General features: G+C 39.0%; 4 protein-coding genes and 2 non-coding genes across 11 annotated transcripts in view; all 6 read left to right on the top strand.

Moving 5' to 3' along the window:
• Positions 1-4,355, top strand: part of nfat5b (nuclear factor of activated T cells 5b) — a 31,461-nt gene extending 27,106 nt beyond the window's left edge. For all 5 annotated transcript variants that reach the window (XM_026379069.1, XM_026379068.1, XM_026379073.1 and 2 more), the window contains one exon: positions 62-4,355. In XM_026379069.1, the coding sequence (XP_026234854.1) occupies positions 62-300 (239 nt within the window). In that variant the 3' untranslated portion in view covers positions 301-4,355. The remainder of the gene's footprint in view (positions 1-61) is intronic.
• Positions 4,356-4,774: 419 nt separating this feature from the next.
• On the top strand, positions 4,775-11,327 carry kars1 (lysyl-tRNA synthetase 1). Of its 2 annotated transcripts, XM_026378775.1 has the most exons (15): positions 4,775-5,029; positions 5,692-5,859; positions 6,042-6,186; positions 6,275-6,440; positions 6,534-6,627; positions 6,749-6,935; positions 7,259-7,384; positions 7,594-7,713; positions 7,851-8,013; positions 9,467-9,640; positions 9,749-9,834; positions 9,936-10,021; positions 10,107-10,233; positions 10,375-10,518; positions 10,680-11,327. In XM_026378775.1, exons 2-15 carry the CDS (start codon positions 5,720-5,722, stop codon positions 10,752-10,754), a joined length of 1,833 nt encoding a protein of 610 aa, XP_026234560.1. In that variant the 5' UTR covers positions 4,775-5,029; positions 5,692-5,719; the 3' UTR covers positions 10,755-11,327. The 2 variants fall into 2 exon arrangements, with proteins under 2 accessions (XP_026234560.1, XP_026234561.1); XM_026378776.1 differs by lacking the exon at positions 5,692-5,859 and having other exon boundaries at positions 4,777-5,029.
• A 1,642-nt stretch (positions 11,328-12,969) lies between these two features.
• gcshb (glycine cleavage system protein H (aminomethyl carrier), b) lies at positions 12,970-18,716 on the top strand. The gene is made up of 5 exons (XM_026378980.1): positions 12,970-13,177; positions 14,246-14,325; positions 17,685-17,748; positions 18,021-18,152; positions 18,264-18,716. The coding sequence occupies exons 1-5, from the start codon at positions 13,027-13,029 to the stop codon at positions 18,359-18,361; spliced, it is 525 nt and encodes a 174-aa protein (XP_026234765.1). The 5' UTR covers positions 12,970-13,026; the 3' UTR covers positions 18,362-18,716.
• Positions 18,717-20,272: 1,556 nt separating this feature from the next.
• Positions 20,273-24,038, top strand: rpl13 (ribosomal protein L13). Its single transcript, XM_026379160.1, has 6 exons — positions 20,273-20,340; positions 20,800-20,917; positions 21,418-21,559; positions 22,819-22,992; positions 23,324-23,380; positions 23,838-24,038. The coding sequence occupies exons 2-6, from the start codon at positions 20,814-20,816 to the stop codon at positions 23,994-23,996; spliced, it is 636 nt and encodes a 211-aa protein (XP_026234945.1). The 5' UTR covers positions 20,273-20,340; positions 20,800-20,813; the 3' UTR covers positions 23,997-24,038.
• Positions 22,623-22,702, top strand: LOC113147659. Its single transcript, XR_003297379.1, has one exon. It is a non-coding gene; the product is annotated as a small nucleolar RNA MBII-202 (small nucleolar RNA).
• LOC113147658 lies at positions 23,631-23,709 on the top strand. The gene has a single exon (XR_003297378.1). It is a non-coding gene; the product is annotated as a small nucleolar RNA MBII-202 (small nucleolar RNA).
• Positions 24,039-27,976: the final 3,938 nt, after the last annotated feature.

Below are 27,976 nucleotides of genomic sequence, written 5' to 3'. Positions count from 1 at the left end.
AAAGTTTCTGCTTCTTTATGTTAGGTTTCTCAGCTTTCTTTTTCCTGCTCCCTCCTTGCAGAATGTGGCCAGATGATGAACACGACTGGAAACACACTGTCAGATCAGATAATAGCCATCAGCCAGTCTGGTCAGAACCAAAGAGAGAGTGACGCACACATCCAGTCCCTGCTCAGCCAGTCGCTGTCCCAGTCTGGGTCTGTGCAGAACAACATGTCTGCCTCTCAGAACATGGAGAAGATTGATGACCTGCTGGTCAGCCTGCAGGAGTCGGGCAGCAGCTTAACCCGTTCTTACTAACATACCACATACTTACGCAGGTTGACAGAACTTTTTACTCTTTTTTTTTTTTTACATACAAAACAACGTGTTTTAAAAATTACAACATACAGTATTTGTGAATCAGCCCTAATAGTATGATGTGTTTGTATCTGGTCACCAATCATTTTTCGGCCGCACTAGCTCATGATTTGGTCTCTTTCAGAGCTGAGGATTTATAATGAAAGAAGCAGGAAGACAAGCTAAACATTGAAGTGTGTTAATGACTCTGCTGAGTTGGTTTCTCTGCCCCAAAAATGTCATAAATGATAATGATTTAGAAGTTCTCGGTCAAACAGTTTGGCTATGAAACAAGGATGAATGTCTCTTACTAGCATTTTTAAAACGGAGTTGAGAAAACTGTGATTAATGTTTGGTGATAGAAGGGAAACTCTTCGAAACCTTTTCTTCCGCTGTCCCTCTGAAGAGACAATAACAGCCCAATAAGTTTGTTCATGTCTATAAGCAGCATGTTTTGGTTTTTGTGAGTTTTCGTAAAGTGTTCTACAAACCTTTTAGTGTTTTCCATGAGTGTAATATCCTTTAATATTTGTAGTCTTCAGCATTTGTGGTGTGGCCGAAAATTATGGGCAGACGGTTGTATTTACTGTATGTACATAAATGATGTCAAAGTTAGCCACTGTTGACATTGTGAAAAGTTATTTTCAGGTGACCAAACAGTGCAGAAAGTGTGGTGAATGAAGGTTAGGGCTAGAGAGGAAGCAGATAAATGAAGTGTGTCTTTTTGCAATCACAACCAAGTCAGCTGGAGAGTGTAGTGGTAAGATCACCGCCCTCCTAGGGAAGACCTCCTTACGCTTACCCTGCCGGCCCATCTACCTTGTAAGTCGCTTTGAAAAAGCTTCTGCCAAATGACTAAATATAAGTATCCAGCATATACGCTGGTGATTTTAATCTCAGTCAGTTCGTTAACATAGATTCTTATGTTAACACTTTTTAAAGATATGAATGTTTTAAGCAAGTGTGGTGGAAGAAATCTAACAAACACTGCCTGACACTTTTTCAGTGTACAGCACTTTACTGCTGTTCTTTGTGACCACTTTACAGGACAATCACACAGGAGCTGGTTGTTGCTTTGTGTCTTCCTCGTTGTTCACAGTGAAAAAGACACAATTTAACCTGCATTTGGATCCAAATCTATTTTCATTACTGTAGCCAGTATCATTACATTTAGTTTAGTTTCTTGGTTTGGATTTTGTTCTGTAACAGTGCAGCTCACTGCCAACCACATGACATGATTACTATTCATTTACAAAAAAAACGAACACGTTATTTATTCCTGAAAACCAGCATAGAAACCTGGACGAATGAGGAAGAATGTGGATCAAGATATCTTTGCTCATATAATGTAAATTCTGTTGCCATCCAACTCATGCATCATCAGTAGAGAATGTAGAATGTAATATATTATGTTATCATTTGAATTTTTATTATGAGAGCAGACATGAAGTTAGTATGAGAGAAGAGGATGCAGAGGAAAGGGTTAAATGGAGGCAGAGCTGCGGTCACCCCTCATAGGGAAAAGCTGAATGGAAAAGAAGAAGATTTTAATGATTAATATCATTATTATTAGACTTAGATTATGTGCGTCAGGCACGCATCAACTGGAAAAATAGTCTTTAACCAGTTTTATTTATCTGATGGATTTAGTGAGTGAGAAATACGTTTGTCGACTACAACTGTATATGTAGTTATGCATCTCATGCAGGAACAGAGCCTGTTTTAACTGTTCTTGTAAAAGCAAACTGCACAGCTTAATGTACTTAATATTCTTGTCTGCATTTGGCCAGAGGCCTGAGGACCAAAGTATGATTCAGATCTAGCTTTGCATAACTCCTGATGCGAGACTAGTGTTGTTGCTAATGAGCTTTCAGTTTCTTTCTTCCTGACTTGCAATTTTTGCCTCTAATATAAACAGATTTTGTTGTTATGTGTCACATGTTTCTTTCTGCTGTTGTGTTTTAGAGAAAAAAAAAATGTTAGTGTCATATTTAGTTTCACTGTCAATGTATGCATGAACAAGGGGCTGGTCTCTGATGATAGATTGTTAGAAATACACAAATGCCGTTACGTTTTACACTAAAATCTCAAACATCTGTTGTTTGATCATGGAGACTACAGTGTGTAAGCTTGACTTATGTGATCTGTGTGGTTTGAGTGGTTTTTAAAGGGACCCCACTCCTGAAGGAAACCTGACTCTGGAGCTGTCTATAGATTGGCTTTTTTCAACTTGTGAAATGGAAGAACTAGGATTTCCAGTGTATTTATAATTTTATTTCTATTTGTTTTAGAAAGAGTCTTTTTTGTACTGGTTGTAATGTTTCTGCCTCTTATCAGAGCAGCACATCTAATTTATTTGTGTTGTTTCCCGTAATCATAGTATTCAGTGTATTAATGACAGCAGTGTGTTTGGTCTCTTCTTCTGCTGATACTGTAACTAGCATCTTGTGAAAATAACCATAATGTCATAAATAAGTAAGCAATAAGATAGTACAGTGCTTTGTACACACTGACACTTCCATGCATAGTTCCACCTTTGGAAGGTTTGCACGATTAATTAATTAATTAGAATACACCTTAATATAAATAGAAAGTGTTGGCCCTCTAGTCCCTTTTGACCAAACAACATGGCAAAATGGCACCAACAGATTTTACTGTGAAAAAAATCCTTCAAACAGGACCAAATTACAGTATTCTTACTGTGAATATAGTACTAAATGTGCAAGGGTCTTAGATCCAGAATATTCTTTTATACACATACTGGGGAGGTAATTACTTTTTCGAAATTGCAGTTTCCTCATTTGTGTATTTTTATTGTAACTGGAGATGGACAGGGGTATGAGTCATTATACATTTACTAGTTTTGTGGAACAGAGGGGAGATGTCGAAAAGAGTTCTCATTCTTCTCACGATGCTACAGTCTCTACTTATTCTGTTTCTTAGAACAAGATGTAGTTTTCTTTTAACATAATTTTAATATTAACAAACAAAACCTGCTAACACGTTAAACATTTTTCCTAAAATGTCAATTTAGACAGTAGCTGTTCATGTGCCTTGAGACGTTGTAGTAGCTGCCAGATTGATGTTTCACCATTGTTAGCTGTTTAACACCTCAATAATTAGAATGTTTTAAGCCATAAGACTTTAATTGTGCTTTAAATGCTCGACAACAGTGACCAGATAAATGTGTTGTGCAATTTTCCTCACGTGTCTTAACTTGTTTGTACTATCTATTGCATTTATGTTACAACATTGATGCAGACAAATTCTCTCTAAAACTGCTATGCAGCTAATATACTGTAAATGTATTATATTTTTCTATGTAGCCTCTCCCGTTTTCAACATAAAGGAGAAACCAAAATAGATGTCTATGTCTGTCTATCATTATGTTGCATGTTGAGATATTTCTGTCACCTCGAAATGATTTTAAATGTTTCACGTAGTTACAATCCAGATCTCTATTCTCAGAAACCATTTCAGAAGTGTGTGGTTAGACAAACGCCATTTATTGTTTGTCAATCATCTTCTTTTCTTGCATGATACCTAGACTTACTGTTTACTGGAGCAGTTTTTCCTATTTGTTTTGATGTCTGCGTCTGAATTACCCGTTCTTCGTGTGCCTTCTTATTGAGACCAAAAGAAGTCAGACACGCTTAGAAAAAGTGTAAATGACATATTCTGGAAAACATCAACATGTAAGGTAATTTATCCACAATTAAATTTGAGTCTGGAATTATTTTTTCTCTCCAAATCCAATTCTGTAACATCTTTGAAGTCTCTTACTCTAACACGAGTAAAACACTCTTTTAGTAAACTGTGTTTATTTAAAATCTAAGGGGAAATTTGCCTCTTTTTTTTTTTTTTAACCATCTGAACAACTGTCAAATAATCACCTATGGTTGGAAAAAAACGATAAAACTGTATATTTGGCTTTTGTTGGGACATTTTTACTCTCTTTCAAATACATTTCTGTAGAATTGCTGCTATCTATATTAAACATATATGCTTCAAATGGGCCTTTGAGCTTTTTATTTTATGTTCTGTGTGTAGAATTGGCTGCAACATGAATATCAAATTGCAAAACATTGTTATAACATTTTTCTGCTTTGTTACACCTTGTTTAATATTAAATATTTCTTATTCTACATTACAAATGTATTGTAGAATAACAATAATGAAGGTTTATGGACTAAACATATGCATAATGTATGCATCACATTAGTAGCCAATAATTATATTTCATTGGATATATGATTTGCTGTATTTCTTTCTGACACTTGATATTGGATAGTTCTGATTGTTTGCTACAGGGCGGATCCACAGTAGTTAAATGCGAGGTGGGGAAAAATACAATCGAGGGTTAGTTGAACCAGTAAAAAATAACTCCACCCTCCGGAATCCACCAGCTGACATTCCTGCACAGTCAATTGTGCTCCCACAGTTGCTGTTTGTCAGTTTGGGGGGTGGATGCTCAGTGGTGTTGCTTTGGCGTAATTTTAAAACTGCGGGGGACCTCATTAAGTTGAATTCTCCGGGTTCTTTACCGATGTGAGAATTTCCGACTGTCCCTCAAACGCACCATCAAGTTCTCGCGTTTCTGTGGTGAGTTCGCGTCCGTTGATCTTTTCGAGCGCTGCATCAAGAACATGGCCGACGTGACAGCGGCGGAGGAAGAGAAACTCAGCAAAAAGTGAGCTTGTTCATTTCATCCGTAGCATTTAAACCGTCTTCGGACGTTTATATAATGCTCTTACTTTCGAATAATTAGTTGGTTCAACAGGTATTGCCTTTTTATTTTTGGTTATGCAGAAATACTAAATGATACATCGGGTCAGAGGAGGATTCCACATGGAGGCACCGTAAAAGCCTCCATATCCCAGAATTCAGTTCGTTTGGGTCTCTGGGAGTTGTAGTCTTGAATGTAATAGGGGCACTTCGTTTTACCAGCGAGCGGAACTACAACATCCACAATACAATCTAATGGCGTCTTCTACGTTTGACTACTGAATTCTTTTGGTTTCCATATGACAGATCTTAGTTTAAACGTACGATATATTTAATTGTTCTGTTTTACTGAAGCAGATAACTTTTATTTGAAATGCTTAACACATATCCTTGACTCAAACAATTCTTACGTTATGCTAACTGATTTTTTACATCGTTTTTCGACCTCTCTATCTTCTCATTTGACCTTCGCACTTCATTGTGTTGCTTATTGTGGTTCACATCAGTGAGTCTTGGTGCAGGCTATTAGAGTTTTGTTAACCAAACAGTGTTATTCTTCTCGGAGAGCCGTAGACAACCCTTGTCTTATGCTCCACACTGTCTTTGTATATATGTCTGTTTTCTCAGGTCTGTCTGCTGACTGGGATAGCTCAGCATGCAGTGTCTGGTCAGGGCAGCCAGGCAGCAGCTGTACCAAGTCTTTGTGTTCAGGGGGCACTGGTTAAAATATGCCCCCCCATGTACAGCTGCCGTCCCAGCTCAGTTTTATGGGAACCGTTGGAGAGGTGACAAAAGGTTGGTGGCTTTTCTTTTGCATTGAGAGAAACAACCAACCTTTTGTCATCAGAGCGAATGTGGGAACTTGGATGTTTGTGTAGAACAGTTTGATCACCCATTAGGTGTCAGTTGTAGTTGCATCTTTAACAGCAAACTACAACGTACAACTCATGTTTGATTCTGTCCTTCTGTCTGATCAGTGAGCTGAAGAGACGGATGAAAGCTGAGAAGAAGGCGAGTGAGAAAGATGCCAAGCTCAAAGACCAGCTGGAGCAAAAGAAGGAGTCCAATGACCAGGCAGAGCTAATTGCCTCCGCGCTGGATGAGGCTACGCTTGATCCAACGGTGAGATTTCTGTTCTTTATCTTACTCTTTATGGGAAATGTTTTGATCGTCTTGTATTAATGCAATCATTTGTTTTCCTCTGTAACAGCAATACTTCCAGATCCGTTCCCAGGCCATCCAGGACCTTAAGGGCACAGCTGAGGACCCATACCCACACAAGTATAATGTGGACATGTCACTCACGGAATTCATTGAGAAATACAATTATCTACAGCCTGGGGACCAGCTGACAGATGTAGTTCTCAGTGTGTCAGGTACCAGGAATGTTTTATGGTTTTAGTTTCGTTTTTTTGTTTATACTGTAATAAGTAGCAGATCTCCTGGTGAACTTTATTTATGTTTGGCAGGCCGTGTCCATGCCAAGAGGGCTTCCGGTGCCAAGCTGCTTTTCTATGACTTGCGAGGTGAAGGTGTCAAGTTGCAAGTTATGGCGAACTCAAGGTGCAGCATAATAACCTTGATCAAAATAACATCATTTGTAATGACAGGCCACAGTACAGGACACAAACAATATTGTTAAGAGCTTTGACTCTTGTTAACAATCAATCTTTTACTATGTCAGGAGCTACCAGTCTGAGGAGGCCTTTGTGTCCATCAACAACAAACTGCGTCGTGGTGACATCATCGGCGTACGTGGTCACCCTGGCAAGACAAAAAAAGGAGAGTTGAGCATCATTCCCATTGAGATGACCCTACTGTCACCATGCCTACACATGCTGCCCCACCTCCACTTTGGCCTCAAAGACAAGGTAAAGACCACCACCACCACCAACATCCTTTTTAACACCACTTTCCTAAAGTTGACAGGAAAAAGAAATGATGTAGTCTATGCAGACATTTTGCACACTGCCTCGCCTTTCTGGCTTACGGGAATAATTTTCTTCCTATGACATAAAACTACTGTCTTTCAATGATTTCACAAGGTCCGATCATTTAATCTGTGTTTTCTTTTTTTTATATCAATCAGCTCTGGTTGTCACAAAAGTGGAAAACCAAAAAGCTTTAGTATTTATCACTGTTGAAACAGATGTTGAAGCATTTTTTACACCATTGTCTCATCTTTCTCCCAAAGGAAACACGGTACCGCCAACGTTACTTGGATCTCATTCTCAATGACTATGTGAGGCAGAAGTTTATCACCCGCTCCAAAATAATCACATACCTGCGGAGCTTCCTGGACCAGCTGGGATTTTTGGAAGTAAGAAATTGTCTCTGTACATCATAAGTTGATCATACCAGCAGTAGAAGTTTGCTTGTAGTTTGTCTTAAGTGTGATTAATGGAAAAATGTTTAGTTACATAACTATATTGTTCAGTTTGTTCAAAATGTTGATTGTTAATAAAGGAATGGTCTAATAGTTTGCAAGTTGTTTGTTTTATTATAATCTTGCTTTGCTGATTACTTTAGATTGAGACGCCAATGATGAACATTATTGCTGGTGGAGCAGTGGCCCGTCCATTTGTTACTTATCACAATGAGCTGGATATGAACCTGTATATGAGGATCGCTCCTGAACTGTACCACAAGGTAACACGGTTTTCAAAGTAATCTATCATTTTCAAGAACCATTAAGACACTACTTTATTGTATTACCTAACTTCACTTATCGTTTTATTTCTCAAATATCTAAATATAAATATTTGCACTCTAAATCTTTCTCACAGATGCTTGTGGTCGGTGGAATGGATAGAGTTTATGAGATTGGCCGTCAGTTCAGGAACGAAGGCATTGATCTCACTCATAATCCAGAGTTCACCACCTGTGAATTCTACATGGCATATGCAGATTACAATGACTTGATGGACATCACAGAGAAACTTCTCTCAGGTAAGAGAAAACACAGGTTTCTATATTTGTGTTGGTGCTGAATGCAGTTAAACACGATGAATTGTTATTGCTGGATCGTGCCAGTTTGGTATCTCTGTGATTCACTGTGTACCTAAGTCAAAGGAGTGCTGATAGGGGGTGTGACAATGCCAATCCACTGGTGTGCTGCAAACCTGGTGCCAAAAAAGAGGGTTTGTGCAGTCTGCTGCTTGCTTTCCCAGAAGACGTTAAGCTCAGTGCACTTTTGATAATGCTTTTATTTATAGTTAACCTGAGGACACACCAATGTACACCTCCCTAAAATCAAACAGACAATGTTGTAAAACATGTAAGTCTTTCATTTTCGGTTTACGTTTTTCAGGTAACTGATGATTGTGCTATTACAGTGTACGTGACAGCCAGACAGAATAATGACTCAGAGTCACACCAAGCCCTGTACTGAAAGTGTTTACTTTACACTGGTGAGCCTCCTTACAGCCAACTCAAGGCAGCAGCAATCTGTTGTTGTGTGATGACATGCACTGTCGAACCACAGTCACGTACAGCAGATCCACTCGTTGCATTTTGTGCAACAAGCGCCTGACTCTTGTAGAATAAACATTGCGTTTTTATGTTTTGCACATCATGTTTATTCCTTTGATTAATTATTCTACACTTTCCACTGAAAAGGACAGGACAGTAAATATGTTGCCATGATTAATAACATGGTGTCACAGGTTCTTTATTATGTTCCCAGCCTGTCAAACATGAAATACATTAAAACAAACTAGACTACTTTTAAATTTAGCATCCATTGTATTTGTGGTGGTATGGGAGTATTAAACTGCAGGGAATTATTGTATGGATCATTGTGATGAACAGCATGGTGTACTATCATTATAAATAAGAACTTAAAATTAAAATGTCCAAAGCATTAATTTACCTAGAGTTTTAACTTTGCCTACATTAGTAGGAGAATAAATCTTTACTGTAAAATTAATTATAACAACATAAGGTGAGCAGCTTTCTGACAAAAAGTAACAGGTTAACTAAAAATAGTTAATAACACAGTAAGGCTAACCTAACAGGTTTAACCATTGGGATTAGTGTGAACATTAGAAAAGGTTTGTGGCGGTCTTCACTTCGACATTGACTTTGTTACAGTAACCTTTTAAAACTCAGTTTGTCAAATAAAACAGTTTACCCTGTAAACCGCAGCCTCAGTTCACAGTAAACTGTTGTTAGTTGGAAGGACATGATGGAGGTGGCGGGTTCCGGCTTCAGTCCTATTTATTGACCTTTTGGTTCTTAACACAAGGTTAGAACTGCAGGTTACGGGTAGTTGGAGCTGTGCAGAATATGAACTCTATGTATTCTGTTATATTATCATATACCTGGCATGTATAGGAAAAGTGTAAATTGAACAATTAAAAAAAATGCTCTCTTCAGCTCAGTGGTGTCCTGTTTGCTTCAGGTATGGTGAAGCATGTCACTGGAGGATACAAGGTGACTTATCACCCTGATGGTCCAGAGGGACAGGCCCATGAGATTGACTTCACTCCACCATTCAGAAGAGTGAGCATGACGCACGACCTGGAGAAGTTGATGGGAGTCAAGTTTCCTCCTAATGACAGCTACGACACTGATGGTAAGAACATGTAGAAATTAGATGCTTTGGAAGAAGATAACTTCCTCGTAACAGCTCTGTAGTACTTTACCAGTCATTTTTATTTCATCTTCAAATTTTTGTCCTCAGAGACACGTAAATTCTTTGACGACCTGTGCGTACAGAAAGGAGTTGAATGTCCTCCACCCAGAACCACTGCCCGACTGCTTGACAAGGTGCACTGTTGATGCAAATCACTGTTTGTTGCACAGCTTATTGTTTTTCTACATTTTCTACTTCTAGGTCTTTACCTTACCTAATAACCCTTTCCCCACAGTTGGTTGGAGATTTCCTTGAGGTCACCTGCATTAACCCTACATTCATCTGTGATCACCCACAAATCATGAGCCCATTAGCAAAATGGTGAGAAGCACCTTGTTTAAATTTGATGTTTTTCATTCACATATTTATTGCTCACTTCAGTCTGACACCACCTGTATTGTTACAGGCATAGATCACAGAAAGGTCTGACTGAGCGTTTTGAGCTCTTTGTGATGAAGAAGGAAATCTGCAACGCTTACACTGAGTTGAATGATCCAATTAGACAGAGGGAGCTTTTTGAGCAGCAAGCCAAGGTGGGTATAAAGGCTAAAGCCTGTTCCTCCACCCCCCCGCGTGGTACATTGTGCCATTATTCGAAGCTTCGGGGTTCTTACTATAGCAGTGTGAGGGTGTATATCCATGGATGTTTGTAATTTGAGTTGGATCTTTTTCAGGCCAAAGCGGAGGGTGATGATGAAGCCATGTTCATTGATGAGACCTTCTGCACTGCATTGGAATATGGTCTGCCACCAACTGCAGGCTGGGGAATGGGCATTGATCGTCTCACAATGTTCCTGACTGACTCCAACAACATCAAGGTAAAGTTGTTTTCCTCAATAATTGATTGTTGCTACTAGTATTTGTTCAGACTACATATACAACAAAGGAGCACAGGATTAAAGATATAGTAATAAAAGATAACATTGTCAAAAAACCAAACAAAACAAAACCTTCAACTAACAGTCTTGTACATTCACAGGAGGTGTTGCTTTTCCCGGCTATGAAGCCTGAAAGCAATAAGCCAGCAGTGCCAACAGAGGGTACCTCTGTGTAATGACCCAACTGCTGAGCTGTACTGCTGTCAGATCTATGCAGGAGTCGGTATGAAGTAGGAACCTTTACCTCACTGCGTGCTTCAGTGGAGTCTCCGGGGTTTGTGTTTTATCAATGTTAGTCTGTCAAAGTTTGATCCTCGATATTATTAAGGGAAACCCTCTTGTCTCATTTACACAGTTGACTGGTAAACAATGTCAATTTTTTCTCACACTTTTTCAATCCTATTTGCTGCATCGTCCATCAGAGACCTTTTAATGCTCATAGTCATCAAGCAGTAAATTAATGGCATTTGATCAGGAAATTATCTATAATCTGTTTTATGCATACTTGGAAACAATATTTATGAATATACTTTGAGATGACATGAAGGGGGGCTTGATTCTGGTTACCAAATACAGAATAGACAAACTAAATAATATAAAGTTCAGCTCCTCTAAAATGTTAAGTGTTCTCAGTATATTTGTCTATTTTTACCAAGTTTGGTATATTTCTTGTCTGAGATTTTTGACTCCATAATTCCATATTCTTCTGCAAAGATGTTTGATGTCTGAATAAAGTACATATGAATCTATGTTGTTCTTTCTCTTGCAATGTTTGGGTTGGTTAACTGATTCATTCAACATATTCCCTAACCTCCGGAGAGATTAACAACATTATCAAATTAGCCACAACATTGGGTGAAATGTGGACAAGAAACTGATGCAGTTTAATGCATCATTTGATTAAATGTATGTTTTAGGAAATCACAGTAGATTTGAGAAATCTATGTGGAAATCTAACTATAGGACAGTTGAAGGTCTCTTTGACTAGGAGGCATCAGGCCACTGATGCCATGTTTATATGCATTAGTTAGATAGAGCCTGACGGTGCTGGCACAATTGTTGGCCCAGTTATTATTATTATTATTTTTTTATTTTTTTTGGTGTTTTGGGCACTTGAGTGTTTTGGAGAAATATAAATAACTCCTGCATCAACAAGTGGTTTACCTCCACCAACTGGATCCTCTGGTGCTTTGTATACATTCCTATTTTCACTACACCACTTAAGTTCCATCAGGGTATTTCTGATGGTGGACTTTCATCATGGTTTGAAGCTTTTAGTGCTGAAAGCAGTCAGCGGTTCTGCAGCAGGGACCTGTTATCAGCAGTTTCATCTTCTTATAGAAATGCCAAAAAAACTGAGGAGGACAGTCACAGTGCTTTCTTATTTAGACAGGGCATCACTGGTCCAGCAGTGCACCAGTGGAGCTCCTCAGCTGGCTGATGGTCAGCGACAGCTTCATTACCATCAACCTCCATCGGCTCAGTGCTGATAGTGGCTGTTGCAGGATGAGGTAGTACAAGTACCTAAATATCCACTAAAATCCTATTGTTTAGTGCTTCAAATAATTTCACAGATGAATTTTAATATATATATATATATAATTTCATATATACACACACTTTACATGCACAGCATACATATTCTGTGTGTTATATACAGTAATTCTAAATTAAATTAATTCTAAAATAAGGTAATAAATCAATTTCTCTTCAACAAGCACTACTTTTTGAAGTCATTTAACGTTTGCAACAAGTTGCACATTTTTTACCAGTGAGTTGTAGCCAGTGAACTTTTAATCGCTGCTGTCTGCTGCAGCAGCATCAGAGCCAGTGACACCAACCAAGTAAAGAAACTGATCAGGGAGGCTGGCTCTGTGCTGGGGATGCTGAACAAGCTGCTGAACATCATGGAGAGCAGCAAACACTCTTCAGTCAGACTTCTCCAGCTCTGCCGCAACAAGGACCTGTTCTGGCAGTCATTCCTGCCCACAGCCATCACCCTGTACACCTACATTTAGACAGTGGAAAGCTCAGCTCCAACAGTTGAACCATGGCTGGTGGGAGACCCTTGACAAACTTTGTTGGATTGCATTGGATGCATTTCTTGGTATTGCACAACACACGACTACACAGAATGCTTCAGTAATAGTTCCCTGATTTGAACTGTGTGCAACTTAAAGGTGCAGTTTGTTTTCTGTTTCTGTTTAGATGTGTGTTTTTTATTGTGTATACGTGTGTATATCCTAAAACCCTGACGGTCACTACTTATGACTAGTTGTAATATCTAATTTTATTATTTGGGGCCGTCACACTTGTTCTTTTAAGGTCGACCTGAACTTGCCCCCCCCTCCTCCTCCCGACGGGAGCACGCCAGCCGTGGGATGGTGCGCGCTCCCGCTGTCCAGCGTATGTGCAGCGGATTAAAAAGTCGCCACACAGTGAGTGAAGATGGCGATGAGAGCAGCGCTGCGGTGCCTCTCCGCAAACTTTTCGCCCAGGCTGCCTCAGCTCTCGTCAGCAGCGCAGGTTGCGGCGACTCGGCTGCTGTGGAGGAGCGGCTGTCCGCGGACACTGAGCTCGACCTCGACCCTGTCCACAGGTAATAAAAACAAACAAATAGGGCTGTCCAAACGAGCTGCAGTGTTCCACACTACGTGCGGGCTGGAGACACATTCCTGTGTGTCTGCCATGGGCGAAAAACCCCACGCAGTTTGTCACTTTCCCACCGCGGAGGCTGCTGGAAGTTAGTGTTTTATCCACGGAGGTGGATCTGGAAATAGTCTAACGGTACGACAGCGTTAGAAAAGTAGCAGCCTCATGTGAAGCAGACAGTCCAACTAGGCTTTAGTTTCCCCTTTTTGATGACATTGAAAATTGGGACGTTAAGTATTAATAGCAAACAACACATTACCTGTGTCTCCTGTACCAAGAAGTAGCCTAATACACAAAAGTCACCCATGATCAAGCCATAAGTCGCTCTGGAGGGATGTATTTCATGTATAGGCATAATTAAAAATGCCAACAGTTACCTTATTTTATTCTGTTCATTATGAATCCTGGCAAACGTCATCCTGTGAAATGTTAAATCCTTTTTTAAGGCACTCACCCAGCTAAATAACTAGAAAAAACAAACACACATATTTTCAGCCTGTTACAGCAGCAGTGTTCAGCTCTCTGGACAGATTCTGCTCTCCTCGGCCATGCATCAGCGTGCTGCTTATTTCACAATCTGGTTCAAACCTGTATTTTTCTGCATGGTCTCATGCCAACACTGGAAATTGTTGAGGCATTGCAGTTCTTTCCTCAGGGGATTGTGAAGATGACAACTTGAGCTTCAATCAAAACACTCTGACTCACATGTGAATCGTTTTTTGCACCTGTTTTTTTCCTTTTATCTGTCAAATACTCGTGGTCAGGATCCAAAACTGCACTTGCAGAAATAATCTAGTTTCAACAAGTATTTTATTTGAGGTTTGAGCTGTTAGTGAAGTCTACACTTAGCAATAAGGTGTTCTTTGGACTATAATGTGCTTTGAGGTTGGTGGGATTTATTCCACGAGCACCAATCTTTCCTTTTCTTTGTCATGGGTCATATTGATTCATACACTCATGTTGTTTATGCACACTGATTCATCCAAACTAACTTATTCTCTTGTTCTCTCTGCAGCCCTAAAGTTCACAGATAAGCATGAGTGGGTGCGAGTAGAGGGTGGAATTGGCACCGTTGGTATCAGCAGTTACGCTCAGGTACGTTGTTTGGTCCGTCTGTGTGCTGCTCATTGATATATGTCACATTTGTATTTCAGGAATCTACTGATGGCAATCTAAAAACAGTGATATGCAAATGTCTGTAGTGTGCAGTTCAGTACTGCACTTTGTCCTCACCTGCAGCAACTGTACTTTATCAATCTAATTTACTGTTTTATGACTATTGTTCGAGACATTCAATTACTGCCAGGCACTTTCTTACCTATGAATGTTCAAAGCTTTGACTTGAAAGCAGCTTTCAGTGGAGCATTTATTGTTGCTGTTTCCACATGTGGAGCTATGGCAGCTAATCTGACAATTTACCGCTGAACAAAGTGTGGACTTTATCAGTAATATTTTGCACATGCTGCAGTTATGCAGTGAATGCATCAGCATCATCATATGGTGTATATGCTAGTCCTGTGTGATACCAAAGAGTTTATCACTCCAATGAAACAAATAGATAGTACATGAATGACATACCTGTGGTGTGCCACTCTTGTGTCAGTGCCACACTACATGTGGATTCGTAATGCAACTACGCAGCTGACTAGTGGTATTACTCTTCTCTCACTTTGCCATATACCACTCGCCAGTGGCTCAGGCCTTTTCCTTGTTAGCAGTTACTAAGTAAAATCTGTAGGTAATGCCCTAATCTTATACAGTGGCTGAAGACGCAGATGGCAGCCATGCATCTTCTAGACCTGAGATGCTGAGAGCTTAAACCTTAAATCAGAGATTAGGAAACACACTCAAAATGTTTTAGTGGTGTAAACTAAACACCAATCAGTTACAAACTGATAAATGAGTGACACCTGGGACATAGCTCGTTCACCTGAAGAGGCTGTTAAAATGAACCTACTGGGCATCGACACCATCATAGAAAAAGCACCATTGATAGGTGAATTCCGTATTTGTAGCTCCAAGACCATTTAAGGATGAAGTAATCATGAATCTTGACATGAGGAGAGAAAACAAAGCCATCATCAGAGGCAGATAATCGATTTCACCAGTGGATGAACTACAACAAGGCGTGAATGACACAGATATTCAGCAAGCTGGGTCTCAAGTGCAGCGACCGACATCTTAAGGTCACACTTGAGGCAAAGGCCATCACAACCTTTACTGTACACAGGACACCTGCTATTTGGAGTGTGCCGGTTAGTTGGGTCAGTATGAGATAGCAATGTCACTGCCTGGCATTGAAGGAGTGATCAGATCAACCAGTGTAAAGAACGCTGTAGGATGAAATGCAGTGGCAAAAAATGTCTTGAGCCTTTCCTATATTTATGGACATGCTGCTCTCACAGAGGGACCAAGGGATTTTGAAGGGCATTGGTGGAAGGCTAAAGTCATAGGTTTATACCGCAGATTGCTAGTATTAAAGAGCACCTCAATAGGTGGATGAGGTAACCGCACTAGTTACAAAGAAGGTGCTCTCATCAAAGTAATTACTTCTCTGTGGGGATATTGCAGGTGCAAATCTAGTTCAAGAATAACTGTGGGAGCTGGTTACAATCTGCTTTTTGAGCAGGAGCCTGTCAAACTGCGACAGGAGAAACTCACAGGACGTGAAGCACTCCCACTAGTTTTGGTCTGTGAAAGACCACAGTGTGTGAATGAAGTCAAAACCATTTGCCTGCATCAAATAGTGGGAGATCAGGCTCCAGCCATATGATTTTAGAGTTGTTCACATGGGAATGACAGGGAAGGACAACATTACACCAATGCTGTCACGTCTGCTTGGAGAAAGTACAGTGAAGCAGATCCATGCCCACAAAGCAGAAGACTTTGTGCGATTTATGGTTTATTACAAACCCAACCACACTAATCACAAGAGAAGTAGAAGAACCCTAAAGGGAGGTAGGACTGTGAGGTGAAAAGGCAATTCAAAGCCGGTGCTTTTTTACTATAAATACACAACCATGCAGTCAGTTACCACACCGAGACTAACAAAGGACATTGTTGGTGAGTTGGCCAGTTTCATTGTTCCAAGACAGCCAAATACAACATGTGAAGACAAATGCTAAATAGGTAAAAGTGGAGACAAAATGCATCTCTGATAAAGACCATGCTTAGCAATGTTAGTGGGGCTCCAGTGATTTGAAAGAAGGAGCTGCAGAAAAACTGTATGTCACTATCTACAGGTCAGTCAATCACAGCTCCAATGCTAAAATCTTAGTTGAACCCCGGCTGCTCAAAAGAAAAATGTGAGTGAATTTGGAGATAAGACACTAGAAGCAAAGATCAAGATTTGTACAGACAAAAAGGGCAAAATAGCCAGATGTGTCTGTCGGGGATCAGGTCCTAAAAAAGGACAATGACTTAATAAGAGCAAAGTGAAAACATCATTTTAGTATTTTATGTAAATATATAAAGAATAAAAAACTGAAATCTCATTTATTCAGTATTCTGACCCTTTGCTGTGTGACTCCAGATTCAGGTGCATCCTGTTTGCTTGAGATGTGTCCTGCACACCTGTGTATAGAAACTCATGCTGCATGTCTAAACAAACAACAAGCCATGAAATGTAATAAACACTTTGTGGTAATTGTGGTAAAGCATAGATCAGGAGGAACCATTTTAAAAGCTTTTAATGGATCCAGGGGCACATGGATGTGAAATGCATAAAAGTTGGGGCCACCTAGAGTCTTCTTAGTGTTGCCCATCTGAGTAAGACGAACAAAGAATGAACAGAGAGAAATACAGAGAAGATCCCTCAAGTAAATTTACTCCAAAGTGCACAAGACCTAAGTCTGTATAGTATAAAGATGTAGTCCCCATAGAAAATCAGTGAGCTGCCTTAAGATGTCAATTTAATTCAAAATCCACAGACATGTACTGTACCTATACCCCCCTCTTTTTTTTAAAATTTATTATTATTATTTTGCTTCAAGTAAGATTGTAAACCTGCAGAAAAGTGCTTGCAGGCATAGAAACCTAATTGTTCGAGCTTACAAATTTAACCTAATCTAACCCTTAAGTTTAGAGGTACAAACCCAAATGTAGAAACTCAGTTTAGTCATCCAGTAAATCTCTAAATTCAAAATGTACTCATGTTTTCTAACTACAGGGCCATTTTAAAATATAATAATAAATGTAACTCATTATAAAGAGCTTGATCTTAGGGAACAAATACGCTTGGAGTGGTGTGTAACAGACAGGCTTAGAAGGATGGACTTAAAATTTGATTTGAAAGGTTTGAAAAGATTGAAATGTGATTTGTTGACAATATCAGCAGCCTTATCATTGAAACTGCAGGATTGAACTCAGCCTAACATTACATGATTGATTTTACTCACTTCTACTGTATATAATACTTTATGTAGGTCATAATTCATAAGGTTCTATCCTTTTAGGATGCATTAGGTGATGTGGTATACTGTGGACTCCCTGAAGTTGGCCAAAGACTTGAACAAATGGGTAAGAGCCTGGAATGCAATGCAAATTTTTGTTAAGTAATCGAGTCCAGTAGTGAGAAGTACGAAGTACGGTTGGATGCAAAAGTTTGTGCACCTCAGGGTAAATTACGTATTGTATTGATTTAGTGAAGTACATTCAACCACTGCAGCAAACTACACTTTTAAATAGCCTTTTGATCAAATATCAATGCACTGTTACCTTTTATACAAAATAGTAACCTTACACCGTATAGATGCATCATCTGTAATGTTTTCTCTGTCTGTACATTGCAGAGGAGTTTGGTGCTTTGGAAAGTGTAAAGGCTGCCAGTGAACTATACTCGCCACTCACAGGAGAAGTGACTGAAATCAACACACAGCTGGCAGAGAATCCTGGACTTGTGAATAAAGCCTGCTATGCGGAGGGTAAACATCTCACAATCACAGTCATGTCACGTCCAGTGTAGTTGTTTCATAACCAAAATAATTCGGAAGCTTTGTTCATGAAAATGTTTAATGTGTAGCTTTACCTTTCAGGGTGGCTAATCAAGATGACAATTGAGAAGCCCGAAGAACTTGAAAGTCTCATGGATCAAGCTTCGTATGATAAATTTATTAAGTCACTTGAAGAATAAATCAGTAAAGTCACTGTGCTGTGTTGCCTTTTAATTTCAAGCAAAGATTAGTTGGCAGGGTTACTAAGATTTTGTGACACTGTTCTTCGTCTGTGGTATTTTTTTTGTACTGGACTTGTACTATCAAAAACAACTTTCAGTACCCGGTAACAACTTCCACTTAGAAGGTTAGATTTTTTTTTTTTTTGCGACGAGCAAACCTAAAGGGCTTTTAATTTCAAAATATGTCAGTATTATTGGATCTTGTTTCTGGTGCTTTGCTCTATTTTTAAATGTGCACAGAAGTTAATAGACTGTAAAATGATTGTACATGCTGTGTCACATGTTTTTAATAAAATGTGGTCATAGAGTTTTAGTTAATGGTTGTGTGATTATTTTTTTTATAATTCAAACTTTAGCTTAATGACATTATGGCATTCTTGCCAACAACAGTAAACATATAATATGAAATATATTGATGAACGCATTAACAATACTAACAAGTATAATAAACTAGTATAATAGTATAATAACTAGTATAATAAAAGTATAGTATAACAGCACAATTTACACAGTAGTAGTAGTTTACATGAACTACAAGTTGACAGTACACATGTTGCTGTACCTGTGCTGACAGGGCACACTACTTCTTTTTGCTCACCTTTGCCCTTAGGTGAAAATAGGCAGAGATTGCAGAAGCTTGTTGATAAATGATTAATGAAACAGTGGTTTTAAAATCAGTCACTGAACAAAAAAGCACTCTCATGCAGATAATGATAAAAATAGAAAATAAGAGCCATAATTAGTATTTCCGCTCATTTGGAAAACACATTCCTCTTAAATATTTTTTATAATATTTATAGAGTTATTTAAAAGCGTATATGTGTCAAGGAATTACTAGAATTATGAAGTTATTCTGATTTTGGGAAACATCTAGCTTGTTCTTGATCACTTGCTGGCTGTACACTTGGCTTTACAGCTCTTACAGCATGTGTATCTAAATATCTGAGATATATATATGTTTTTTGTTTTTTTTTTACATATGGCTATGTGCATTATTATTTATACAATACATACATTAACACTGACCTGACATTGTACTATCTTACTGTTGGAAGTTCAACAAAACCTCCTACCTAACCTTACCTATCCTAACCTACTGATTGCTGACAGAAGGTGGTAGACCAACATCTAGTGGCCAGTGTAATAATCTCCCATCCTCAGTCACATAATTTTTTTCAAATGTCTTCACACACAACATATTAATTGATTACAATATAATCTTGCTAAACAAGTGGTAATCAACATATATTTAAAACATTAAAGTTAATAATAATTCACTACCACCTTTTGTGATAAATATTTTTCTACCTTTCTAGTCCACTTTTTGGTAAAGTGCAGCTCCCATAGGGTTTTTTGGACAGTCAATAAATCTCAGCAGTTAGGCAAAATCATTTCTAACCCAAACTTATATTTACTGGCATATGCATCCTAAACCTTTAAACGATGCTTAATTGAAAAAATGTGCGGATATTAAAGCGCAAAAATTAAAAGTGATCCTTTTTCTGTATAACTACATAGTTGTATATGTTTTCCATATAATTCTGTCTGGTCCAACGAGGTCATGTGCTTTGAGATGATTTTTGTTGTGATTTGGCGCAATATAAATGAACTGTTACTGTTACTTCCGGTTTTGCTTAAATTACCGATTTCCCTGGGTTTCATGATTTAGCGGATATATATGTGCCTGAAAAATCAGTTTACTTTATATTCTAAAGCTGACCTACCGGAACTAAAAGATTATTACACAAGATAAAGTAAGAAATGAAAACATTTAAGCCACTGTCGTTCGGTTTTTCGCCGATTGCTTGTAGGGGGGAATGCTCCTTTAATTACTCTTCGATAGCACATCTCTTCGTTCATTGGCTGTTTGTCACATATCCCACAATCCTCCGTCTTACTACTTCCTTTTTCCTTTCGGCCATTTTCCTCCCTCGTAGGTATGAGAAATTATCCTCTACAGATTTCAAAATAATCCTGTTTAATCCTTAGTATTTTACCAGTGTATGTCAATTTCTCTTATACCCTGAAATAGGGTGTTTCGTCACCTTTAAAATAAGGTGGTTATTGTTGATGATTTTCTTGTAGAAATGCAGAATAGCCATTGTTTTAGTGGTGATGCCCGACCTAGTGGTGTTTGTGTGTGACTTAGCATTGCCGTTAAAGCCACCGATTATACCTTCATGTTTCAATATTGTCCCTCAAAATAAAAAAAAATGAACATACGCGACGAATGTTTAAGTAGCGAAGACATTAAATTATAGCATGGAATAGCCGTTAATGGGATTTGCTATACAAAATGGGCAGTAGCTTAGTTAGCCTATTAGCCTATCCTCCCAGATGTAGCTGTGTGCCGGCATGACAGTCTGCTCACGCCACTGTGCCATGCTGTGTTGCAGGGAAGTAGGCAGCCATGGCCCCCAGCCGGAATGGAATGATTCTGAACCCTCACTTCCACAAAGACTGGCAGAAAAGAGTACGCACCTGGTTCAACCAGCCAGCCAGGAAGATCCGCAGGTAAGAACTGCATGTTGTTTTAGGGAGGGATGCTAACTTTGGCTAGCGTACGTTTAACCCGTGTGACCAACCGGTGTTGGTCATTAATTAACAAAAGTTATTTAACAGTAATTTATAAAGAAAAGTGTAAATGTAAATGGTAAAATTCAGGGTTTCTCCTGTTTCAGTTGCAGCCTTTGCCCTCTCAGTGTCTTTTATAGCTAGTAGACTTCAATGTGAGAAGGCCATAGTTCTGAGATACATTATTAAAGTTTGCAAGTCTGCAAGAAGTATTTGACGTTTATTAATTTTTGCTGTATTATTTTTATATGGCATAAGGTCACATGTTAAAGAGAAAGTTATCAGGGATCCTGGATAGCATAATTTAGATCATACAAGCCCCTGCAGTGCATCATTTGCAGCTTGAATTGTCATTGGCATATCTGCCTTATTGTCATGTTGAGATGAAGTTAAAACACATCTGCTTTATTCTAGTTTGACTAATTCACCTCTTTTCTTAGGCGAAAGGCTCGACAGGCCAAGGCCCGTCGTATTGCTCCTCGTCCTGTTGCTGGACCACTGAGGCCACAGATCAGGTGTCCCACAATCAGGTATCACACCAAGGTTCGTGCCGGACGTGGCTTCACCCTCGAGGAACTCAAGGTAACACTTTGCAGTTGTCTGTAACTAGTAACTAGTTTTGTTATATGCAGGAATAATTGACCAGAAATCTGTATTATTCAATTGTATTTAAAAACTGGGCCGTGTCTTAAAACTGCTCTAACGAATTAAATCCTCCGTAAAATTACATAATACCTTACTAATCATCAGCAAGATGGCTTTAAAAGAGAAGGCAACAACCAGAAAACAGTGGTATCTGCACACTGTTTGGGTTCAAATTTATTTGCATGTCAGTATGGACGAGACCCTAAAACTATTGTGTGAAGGTGACTCCTCGTCATAAATGCTGTTGACAACTATTGTGGGTGCAAAGCAGAAAAAGCTCAACCTTTTTTGTGATGAATCATGCATCCCACCCAATGATAAACTCAATAGCTGTAGAAAAACACAATGTTCCTCATAGACTTGATGTTCTTGCCAAAGTGCACCTTGACTTTACTCCCATGTTTTGCCTGCTGTGGGAGGCAGGCTAAATGACTACCTCAAAACATGTGGACTTGTTTTTCCTTCACAAGAAACGCACAAAGTTGATGCTTTTAACTGATGTTGTTTTATAGAATTTGGCAAGTTACCTTCTTAACCTCAGATCTTGTCAACATGAATGTTTTTAACTACAAAAAATAAGATTATTTAAGTTATGATAGAAAATTGTAAATTATATTGGTTAACTGTAATCACAAACAGCAGTGTTAGATTAATCCTTAGCATTAGGATTACTTTGTAATTAGAGTATACAAGATATTATTGGACCCAGAAAGCCTGCGGCTTTGATTGGAGATATCTGTACTCAAATATTGTTTGATAGGGTGCATATCTCTATATGTTTGTATGTTAGCATACAGTATGTTGGTTTGTTCTTTTTTATGTTATGTTAAAGCTGATACCGTAAACAGTTAGTGTACGTAAATACATGGGTGCTTGATGTTTCAAGTGGAACGCTGTCCATATAAAGTATCTGGGCTTGTATATCAGTGAGTTTTGGCAGACATATTGAGAAACATAAGAACCATCCAATGTGTTTAGATTTATGGTTACTGCAGTCAGATGATGACAAATCTCCGGAATCTCTGTATTTACTTGATGAATACTTTGAACCCTTTTTCTGATGACTGCTTTAAACTGCTTTGCGTTTCTCAGATTGGAAAATCCATTTAGAATATCACAAAATACTGTAGACACGATGTAGTAAATGTAGTAGATGTCTTATTCTCCAAATAAGATGTCTTTTGTTTTTTTTACAGGCGGCTGGTATCCACAAAAAGACCGCTCGCACTATTGGCATCTCTGTTGACCCTCGTCGTCGTAACAGATCCACAGAATCTCTTCAGGCCAATGTGCAGCGCCTGAAGGAGTACCGCTCCAAGCTCATCCTGTTCCCCAGGAAGGCTTCTGCTCCTAAGAAGGGTGACAGCACTGTAAGTAACTCTTTGATGTTTTCACATTAAGTATATGTCAATTCCACAAAGACGTTCAGGCAGAAGGAGTCATTTCTTAAAATTGATTTTAAAATATTGCCTATTTATTGTAAAACAGTATAATATAAAACGGACATCGAGCCCATATCCAAAAGATCAGATTTCTGAAAAACTAGTTGACGACCTTAATCACCCTTTGTTTCTGACCCTACCTGTGATTTGAGTGATGTCACTGGAGAAGGGGTTTGGTGGTCAGGTATTTGTCAAGTCGCACTGGGCAGTATGGATGTTTTTGAGTATACGAAGAGTGAACTGTTTTTAATATTTTCAGGAGGAGGAACTGAAGATGGCCACTCAGCTCAGTGGTCCAGTTATGCCCATCAAAACTGTAAGTAGCAATTTCCAGCTTATTTATATTATCTGTAATAAAAATTTAATAGATTACAGTGAGATCAATGCAAATAAATGTATATATGTATAAATGGCTTATAGGAAAATGTTATTTTATCCCTGAAATTGCACATTCATTAAAGAACTGACTGGATTTTATAATTCTACATTCTTTCCTGAGCCACCAGCGAGTGATGACAGTTCAGAAATAGTAGAACAAGTCTTAATTTGGCATCACAGCAGTCAGATGATGACAAATCTCCGGAATCTCTGCATTTCTTTGATGAAACACTTGAACCCTTTTTCTGATGACTGCTCTTTTTTAAAAATGAAACTGGAAAATCCATCCAGTTTGGATGTTTTAGCCCAAAGATGGACTTAACATTAAGTTGGTTGAACCTAGAATAACTTAAAACAGTCTTTTAAAGTAGGTTACTATGTTTTCTTCCTTCCAGGTGTACAAGAAGGAGAAGGCCAGGGTCATCTCTGAGGATGAAAAGAACTTCAAGGCTTTCGCCAGTCTCCGTATGGCACGCGCCAACGCTCGTCTGTTTGGCATTCGTGCCAAGAGAGCTAAAGAGGCTGCTGAGCAGGATGTGGAAAAGAAGAAGTGAAAATAGTCACTATGGAACTTTGCAAAATAAAGTGTTTAAAAAGATCAATGTGAGAATGTCATGATTGGGATCTTTATGGATGGACAGGTGACAGTCAAAGACTAGGGGATTTGATGGAGTACTGGAGTTACAGTCTACTGAAATGTGGTTAATTGTAAATCACTCCTACAGGTATCAGTACAGACAAGCTGTGATGTAAAGTTTTAAAAATGTTGCCATCATTTAGTTAAGATTGCAGCTCCTAGCAGCTGGAAAAATGGGTTGTCAACTGTAAAATGCATCTCAAATGAGGAATGGTCATCTAGGCCAGGGCACAAATAACTTCAGAAGTGCAGAAAGGTCCCTTAGAAACTTGGTCTTAGGAAAAACTTCTCCAAACAATAATGGGCTTTTTCACAGCAGACGTTTTGACTTGCAGAAAAACAAGTGTGGTGTGGGTGTGGGTGATAATGACATCAGATCTGCACTATTCAGGTGGCCCAGTAAGCCGTGAACACAGAACCAACCTGCACAATACCAGCATCTTCAAAGTGAATGAGCTAAATCGAATTCAGCCATCATTAATTTTATTATTCACACCTGTGCTTTTCTTTCTGTGATGTCAAAATGTCCTGTGTGAAAAAAGGTCTAGACGCTGCCTCAAAGATGAGATTTTTCATCTCTTTACAAATGCGGAGTGAAAGAAGGGGCATTAAAAGGCAAGAATACATTTTGTTTTTTTCCGATTCCATAGTTCAGAACATCAGTTTACTGGGCTTATTGGTGTATTTCTACCAGTAGGTGGCACTAGAGGTACAAAATATAGCTCAAAAATGGAGAAGGAGGCACTGACGAGAAGGCTTAGTTACTGGAATTGTCTGTTTTTAAATAGCTGTATTTTTGAAAGGAGGTTATTAACCTGACATGTAATTGGCAGCATGTTACCACACTAATTATGTCAGGTGACAGAAAGTGGTACATGTTAATTTAAGCTTGTCCATAGAGTTTTAACCTGGTCATTAGAAATAAGGTCTGAACCAGTCTTGACAGTCTAAACCCACTGACAGACTTACAAATATGACTGATCATATTTCACTGATACTAGAAGGGAAGCAAAGAAATAACGTCACACTGAGACCAAGCTGAACCTAAATCTTAGGTCATTAGGAGGTCACACACAGGCTGAGCCAAAATAAAATGAAACAATACTATGATGACAGAAGTTCTGGACATGTGTAAACAGTGTTGTGATGGCCTCATAAAGATGAAATCAGTATAAAAAAAAAAAGAAGAAAAACTAGTGCAGACAAACTTGTAATGATGACATTGCCTTAAAAAAGACGTTTTGGAAAATGTCTAGTTCCATCTCTGTCCATTCGGTCCAATGATCCCAAGACGAGCATGTCAATGGGTATAGCCGGAGAAAAATCAGGATGGGGTGAGTCTAAATGTCCTTGTCTGTCTCCTTTAGTGTTTCTCTGTGGCCCATCAGTCTGAACGCGAATAAATAATTCAGATTATCAAGGTGAGTGGACCGACGGTGATTGATAAGGCTCAAACTCAAATTTAAAGTGGTGAACGTACTCAGATCTTAGCAAGACCTGAAATACTGTTGTAGTAAATGTGAAATTAATGCATTCAAAATGTTACATAAAGTGCAAAACTATAGTACTAATCTGAATCTGCAAAGTGACTAGAAGCCACAGCCGTCATATATCATATATATATATATATCAGTAATTTTCTTTGCCTGTTATCATTTCATATCCAAGTGATGTTGCATGTGTGTCTGCGGTGGCAGCTTCAAACTATGATGTGTTGTATGTATCAGATTTACTCTGTGAAAGTGAACTGAGATCTTTTTGACCACTGTTTTTGTAGGTCAGTAAGGCAAATATATTGATAGCAGGGGAGACTCCCGGAGATATCCTGGAGATAAGGTTTCTGTCGAATGAGCCTTTACTTGAAGTAGAGCCAGCTGAAACACAAGCTCGGCGCTTAGTGTCCATTAAGAGTGATGCTACAGCTATCATCGCCAACAAGAAAGACTTCAGAATCAATAGTGTGTTTGAAATTTTCCAAAAACCTACCTAGGCACAAAAATACCTCTACTCAAGGGAGCCGCCAGTGGAAAACTGTGGATGATGTTACACAAACACACCAGAGCTAGTTTGACTGCCTGGCAATGTGTAAAAAAAAAAAAGGAGAACCTTCTATATGGATCATCGTACGTGCAATGTGGTCAGCAGCACCAAGGCGACTCCTGAATGTGACTGGGGAGAATCAGTGGAGGGAATCTGAATAGATAATCCATGTGTAAACGCAGGGAACGTCCTGTGAGGTGTTGAACTGACACAGCAGCAGCAGCAGCAGCAGATGGCTGTTGTTTGGAGCTGTGGCGTAACAGGGCTCAGGTGTGTGCCCCAAAGCAGAAGCTTCCCACGACTCAGAATACTCGTGGAAGAAGAGGCCATAGGGGTGAAAATTGACTTTGGGTGATGGCCACAGGAGACAGCAGCAAGTTTCCATGTTAAACACAGTGTGTGCAGAACCAGGCATGTTATTTTATTTATTTATTTTTACCAAAGATTTGAATTTTTGTGTTGCTTTGTGTATGAGATGCACAGTGATTAGCTCAACAGAGCAGATAATTAAAAAGCAAGGAGCTACATGTTCATGCTGTTGGAATAATCTGAATGACCTTCCTGTCTGTCTGTCTGTCTGCTACATGCATCCTTTTGCCACCAGAAAGCTTCTGAGTGGTTTAACGCTCTGAAAATCTTGACTTCAAATCAAAGATATAGTTGAAATACTGCAAAGCTCTTAGGAAAAATGTTCTGTCTGACACTCTTAACACAAATGTAACAGCAGCCGAAGCCTACACATTTTTTTGAATCTTTCATGAATTGCACTGGCAAACACACACAAGCTGCTTCGAAACAGTCAAATCTGACCTTTCACTTTCTGTTTTTCACTTTGTTTTGATAAACCCAATTTCACTAAGTCATTTTAAGCAGCTTCGTCGTCCATGGCCTTTAGTTCTGTTTAGCGGAAACTTGAGAGCTGCTGTTTTCTCAGTGCGATCTATAAATGTTATGCAATGTCTGGAAATACATTCATGAAAATAATACATTTGTGGGTGGACTGCAAAAAGGTTCAAGCGTGAATGCTGTGTAGAAACAATGCATTACGTAACATACATTCCTGTCAAAGGACTGAAAAAGCTATGAATCGGTTTAGGATCATTTCAGTGTGAGTGGCATTAGACTTTGTTTACTTGTGTGTATGTGCATGTACATGTACCGTGTACCTGTGGGTATATGCGTGTGCATATATATATGTCACTAATAAAGGTAAGAGAGCAGAGAGTCACAGGTCCTCAGCTGTCTAGAGCTCCCACATGGAGATGTGGTTGTGATGTGCTGCTTTTGGACGATCTGGTCCTTTTGTGTTCCTGTTCATATGACTGTGGGTCCTGACTATTTAAGCATCTGACTTCACCTTTACGTCAACATGCACTGTGGAGCCCATACATCTCAACTTAGACTGACAGGTTATTGTTCAAAGAAAGTTCGGCCAATACAATGATGAACATAAACAGCTGATCTGACAGCTACAGGATGGTGTGTGCAGACATGTGTTAGCAGCTCATATTATAATATTATCATAATATTATCTTTTGCATCTCTGACATTTTTCATTTTCGATGGATGCATGAGATTGTGTGCAGTCCCTGAGGTTTACTGAGCAGTTCATGGGATGTGATTACGCAGTAGAATGCTATATTAAAATAGTCTGGTGGAAGTGATGTGTGAGAGTTCAGATCCAACACTTACTAAAAGCTTCTGTGAGGCATTTCAGTGGTCTCACTTCCTGTTTTACTGACTCGGTTTTGAATTGAACTCAAAACGATCAAGTCCCGGCGAAAATCCCATCTATGTATTTGCAGCTGGAGTCTCTCCACTCCCCATCTCCACTAGCCGCGCCGACTCCCTCCTCAC

This window comes from Anabas testudineus, chromosome 3 (genome assembly GCF_900324465.2).
Source record: "Anabas testudineus chromosome 3, fAnaTes1.2, whole genome shotgun sequence".
Lineage (NCBI taxonomy): Eukaryota > Metazoa > Chordata > Actinopteri > Anabantiformes > Anabantidae > Anabas > Anabas testudineus.
Note: the sequence above shows the minus strand (reverse complement) of the source record. Positions and strands in the feature narration are given on the sequence as shown.

Bases quoted from the DNA above. Each gene is read 5' to 3' on its own strand.
- kars1 (XM_026378775.1), top strand. From the start codon at position 5,720: ATGCAGTGTCTGGTCAGGGCAGCCAGGCAGCAGCTGTACCAAGTCTTT. The intron at 6,441-6,533 runs GTACCAGGAATG...TATGTTTGGCAG, and splicing joins TGTAGTTCTCAGTGTGTCAG to GCCGTGTCCATGCCAAGAGG. The intron at 6,936-7,258 runs GTAAAGACCACC...TTTCTCCCAAAG, and splicing joins ACTTTGGCCTCAAAGACAAG to GAAACACGGTACCGCCAACG.
- gcshb (XM_026378980.1), top strand. From the start codon at position 13,027: ATGGCGATGAGAGCAGCGCTGCGGTGCCTCTCCGCAAACTTTTCGCCC. The intron at 14,326-17,684 runs GTACGTTGTTTG...CTATCCTTTTAG, and splicing joins GTATCAGCAGTTACGCTCAG to GATGCATTAGGTGATGTGGT. The intron at 17,749-18,020 runs GTAAGAGCCTGG...TGTACATTGCAG, and splicing joins CCAAAGACTTGAACAAATGG to AGGAGTTTGGTGCTTTGGAA.
- rpl13 (XM_026379160.1), top strand. From the start codon at position 20,814: ATGGCCCCCAGCCGGAATGGAATGATTCTGAACCCTCACTTCCACAAA. The intron at 20,918-21,417 runs GTAAGAACTGCA...CTCTTTTCTTAG, and splicing joins CCAGCCAGGAAGATCCGCAG to GCGAAAGGCTCGACAGGCCA. The intron at 23,381-23,837 runs GTAAGTAGCAAT...TCTTCCTTCCAG, and splicing joins CAGTTATGCCCATCAAAACT to GTGTACAAGAAGGAGAAGGC.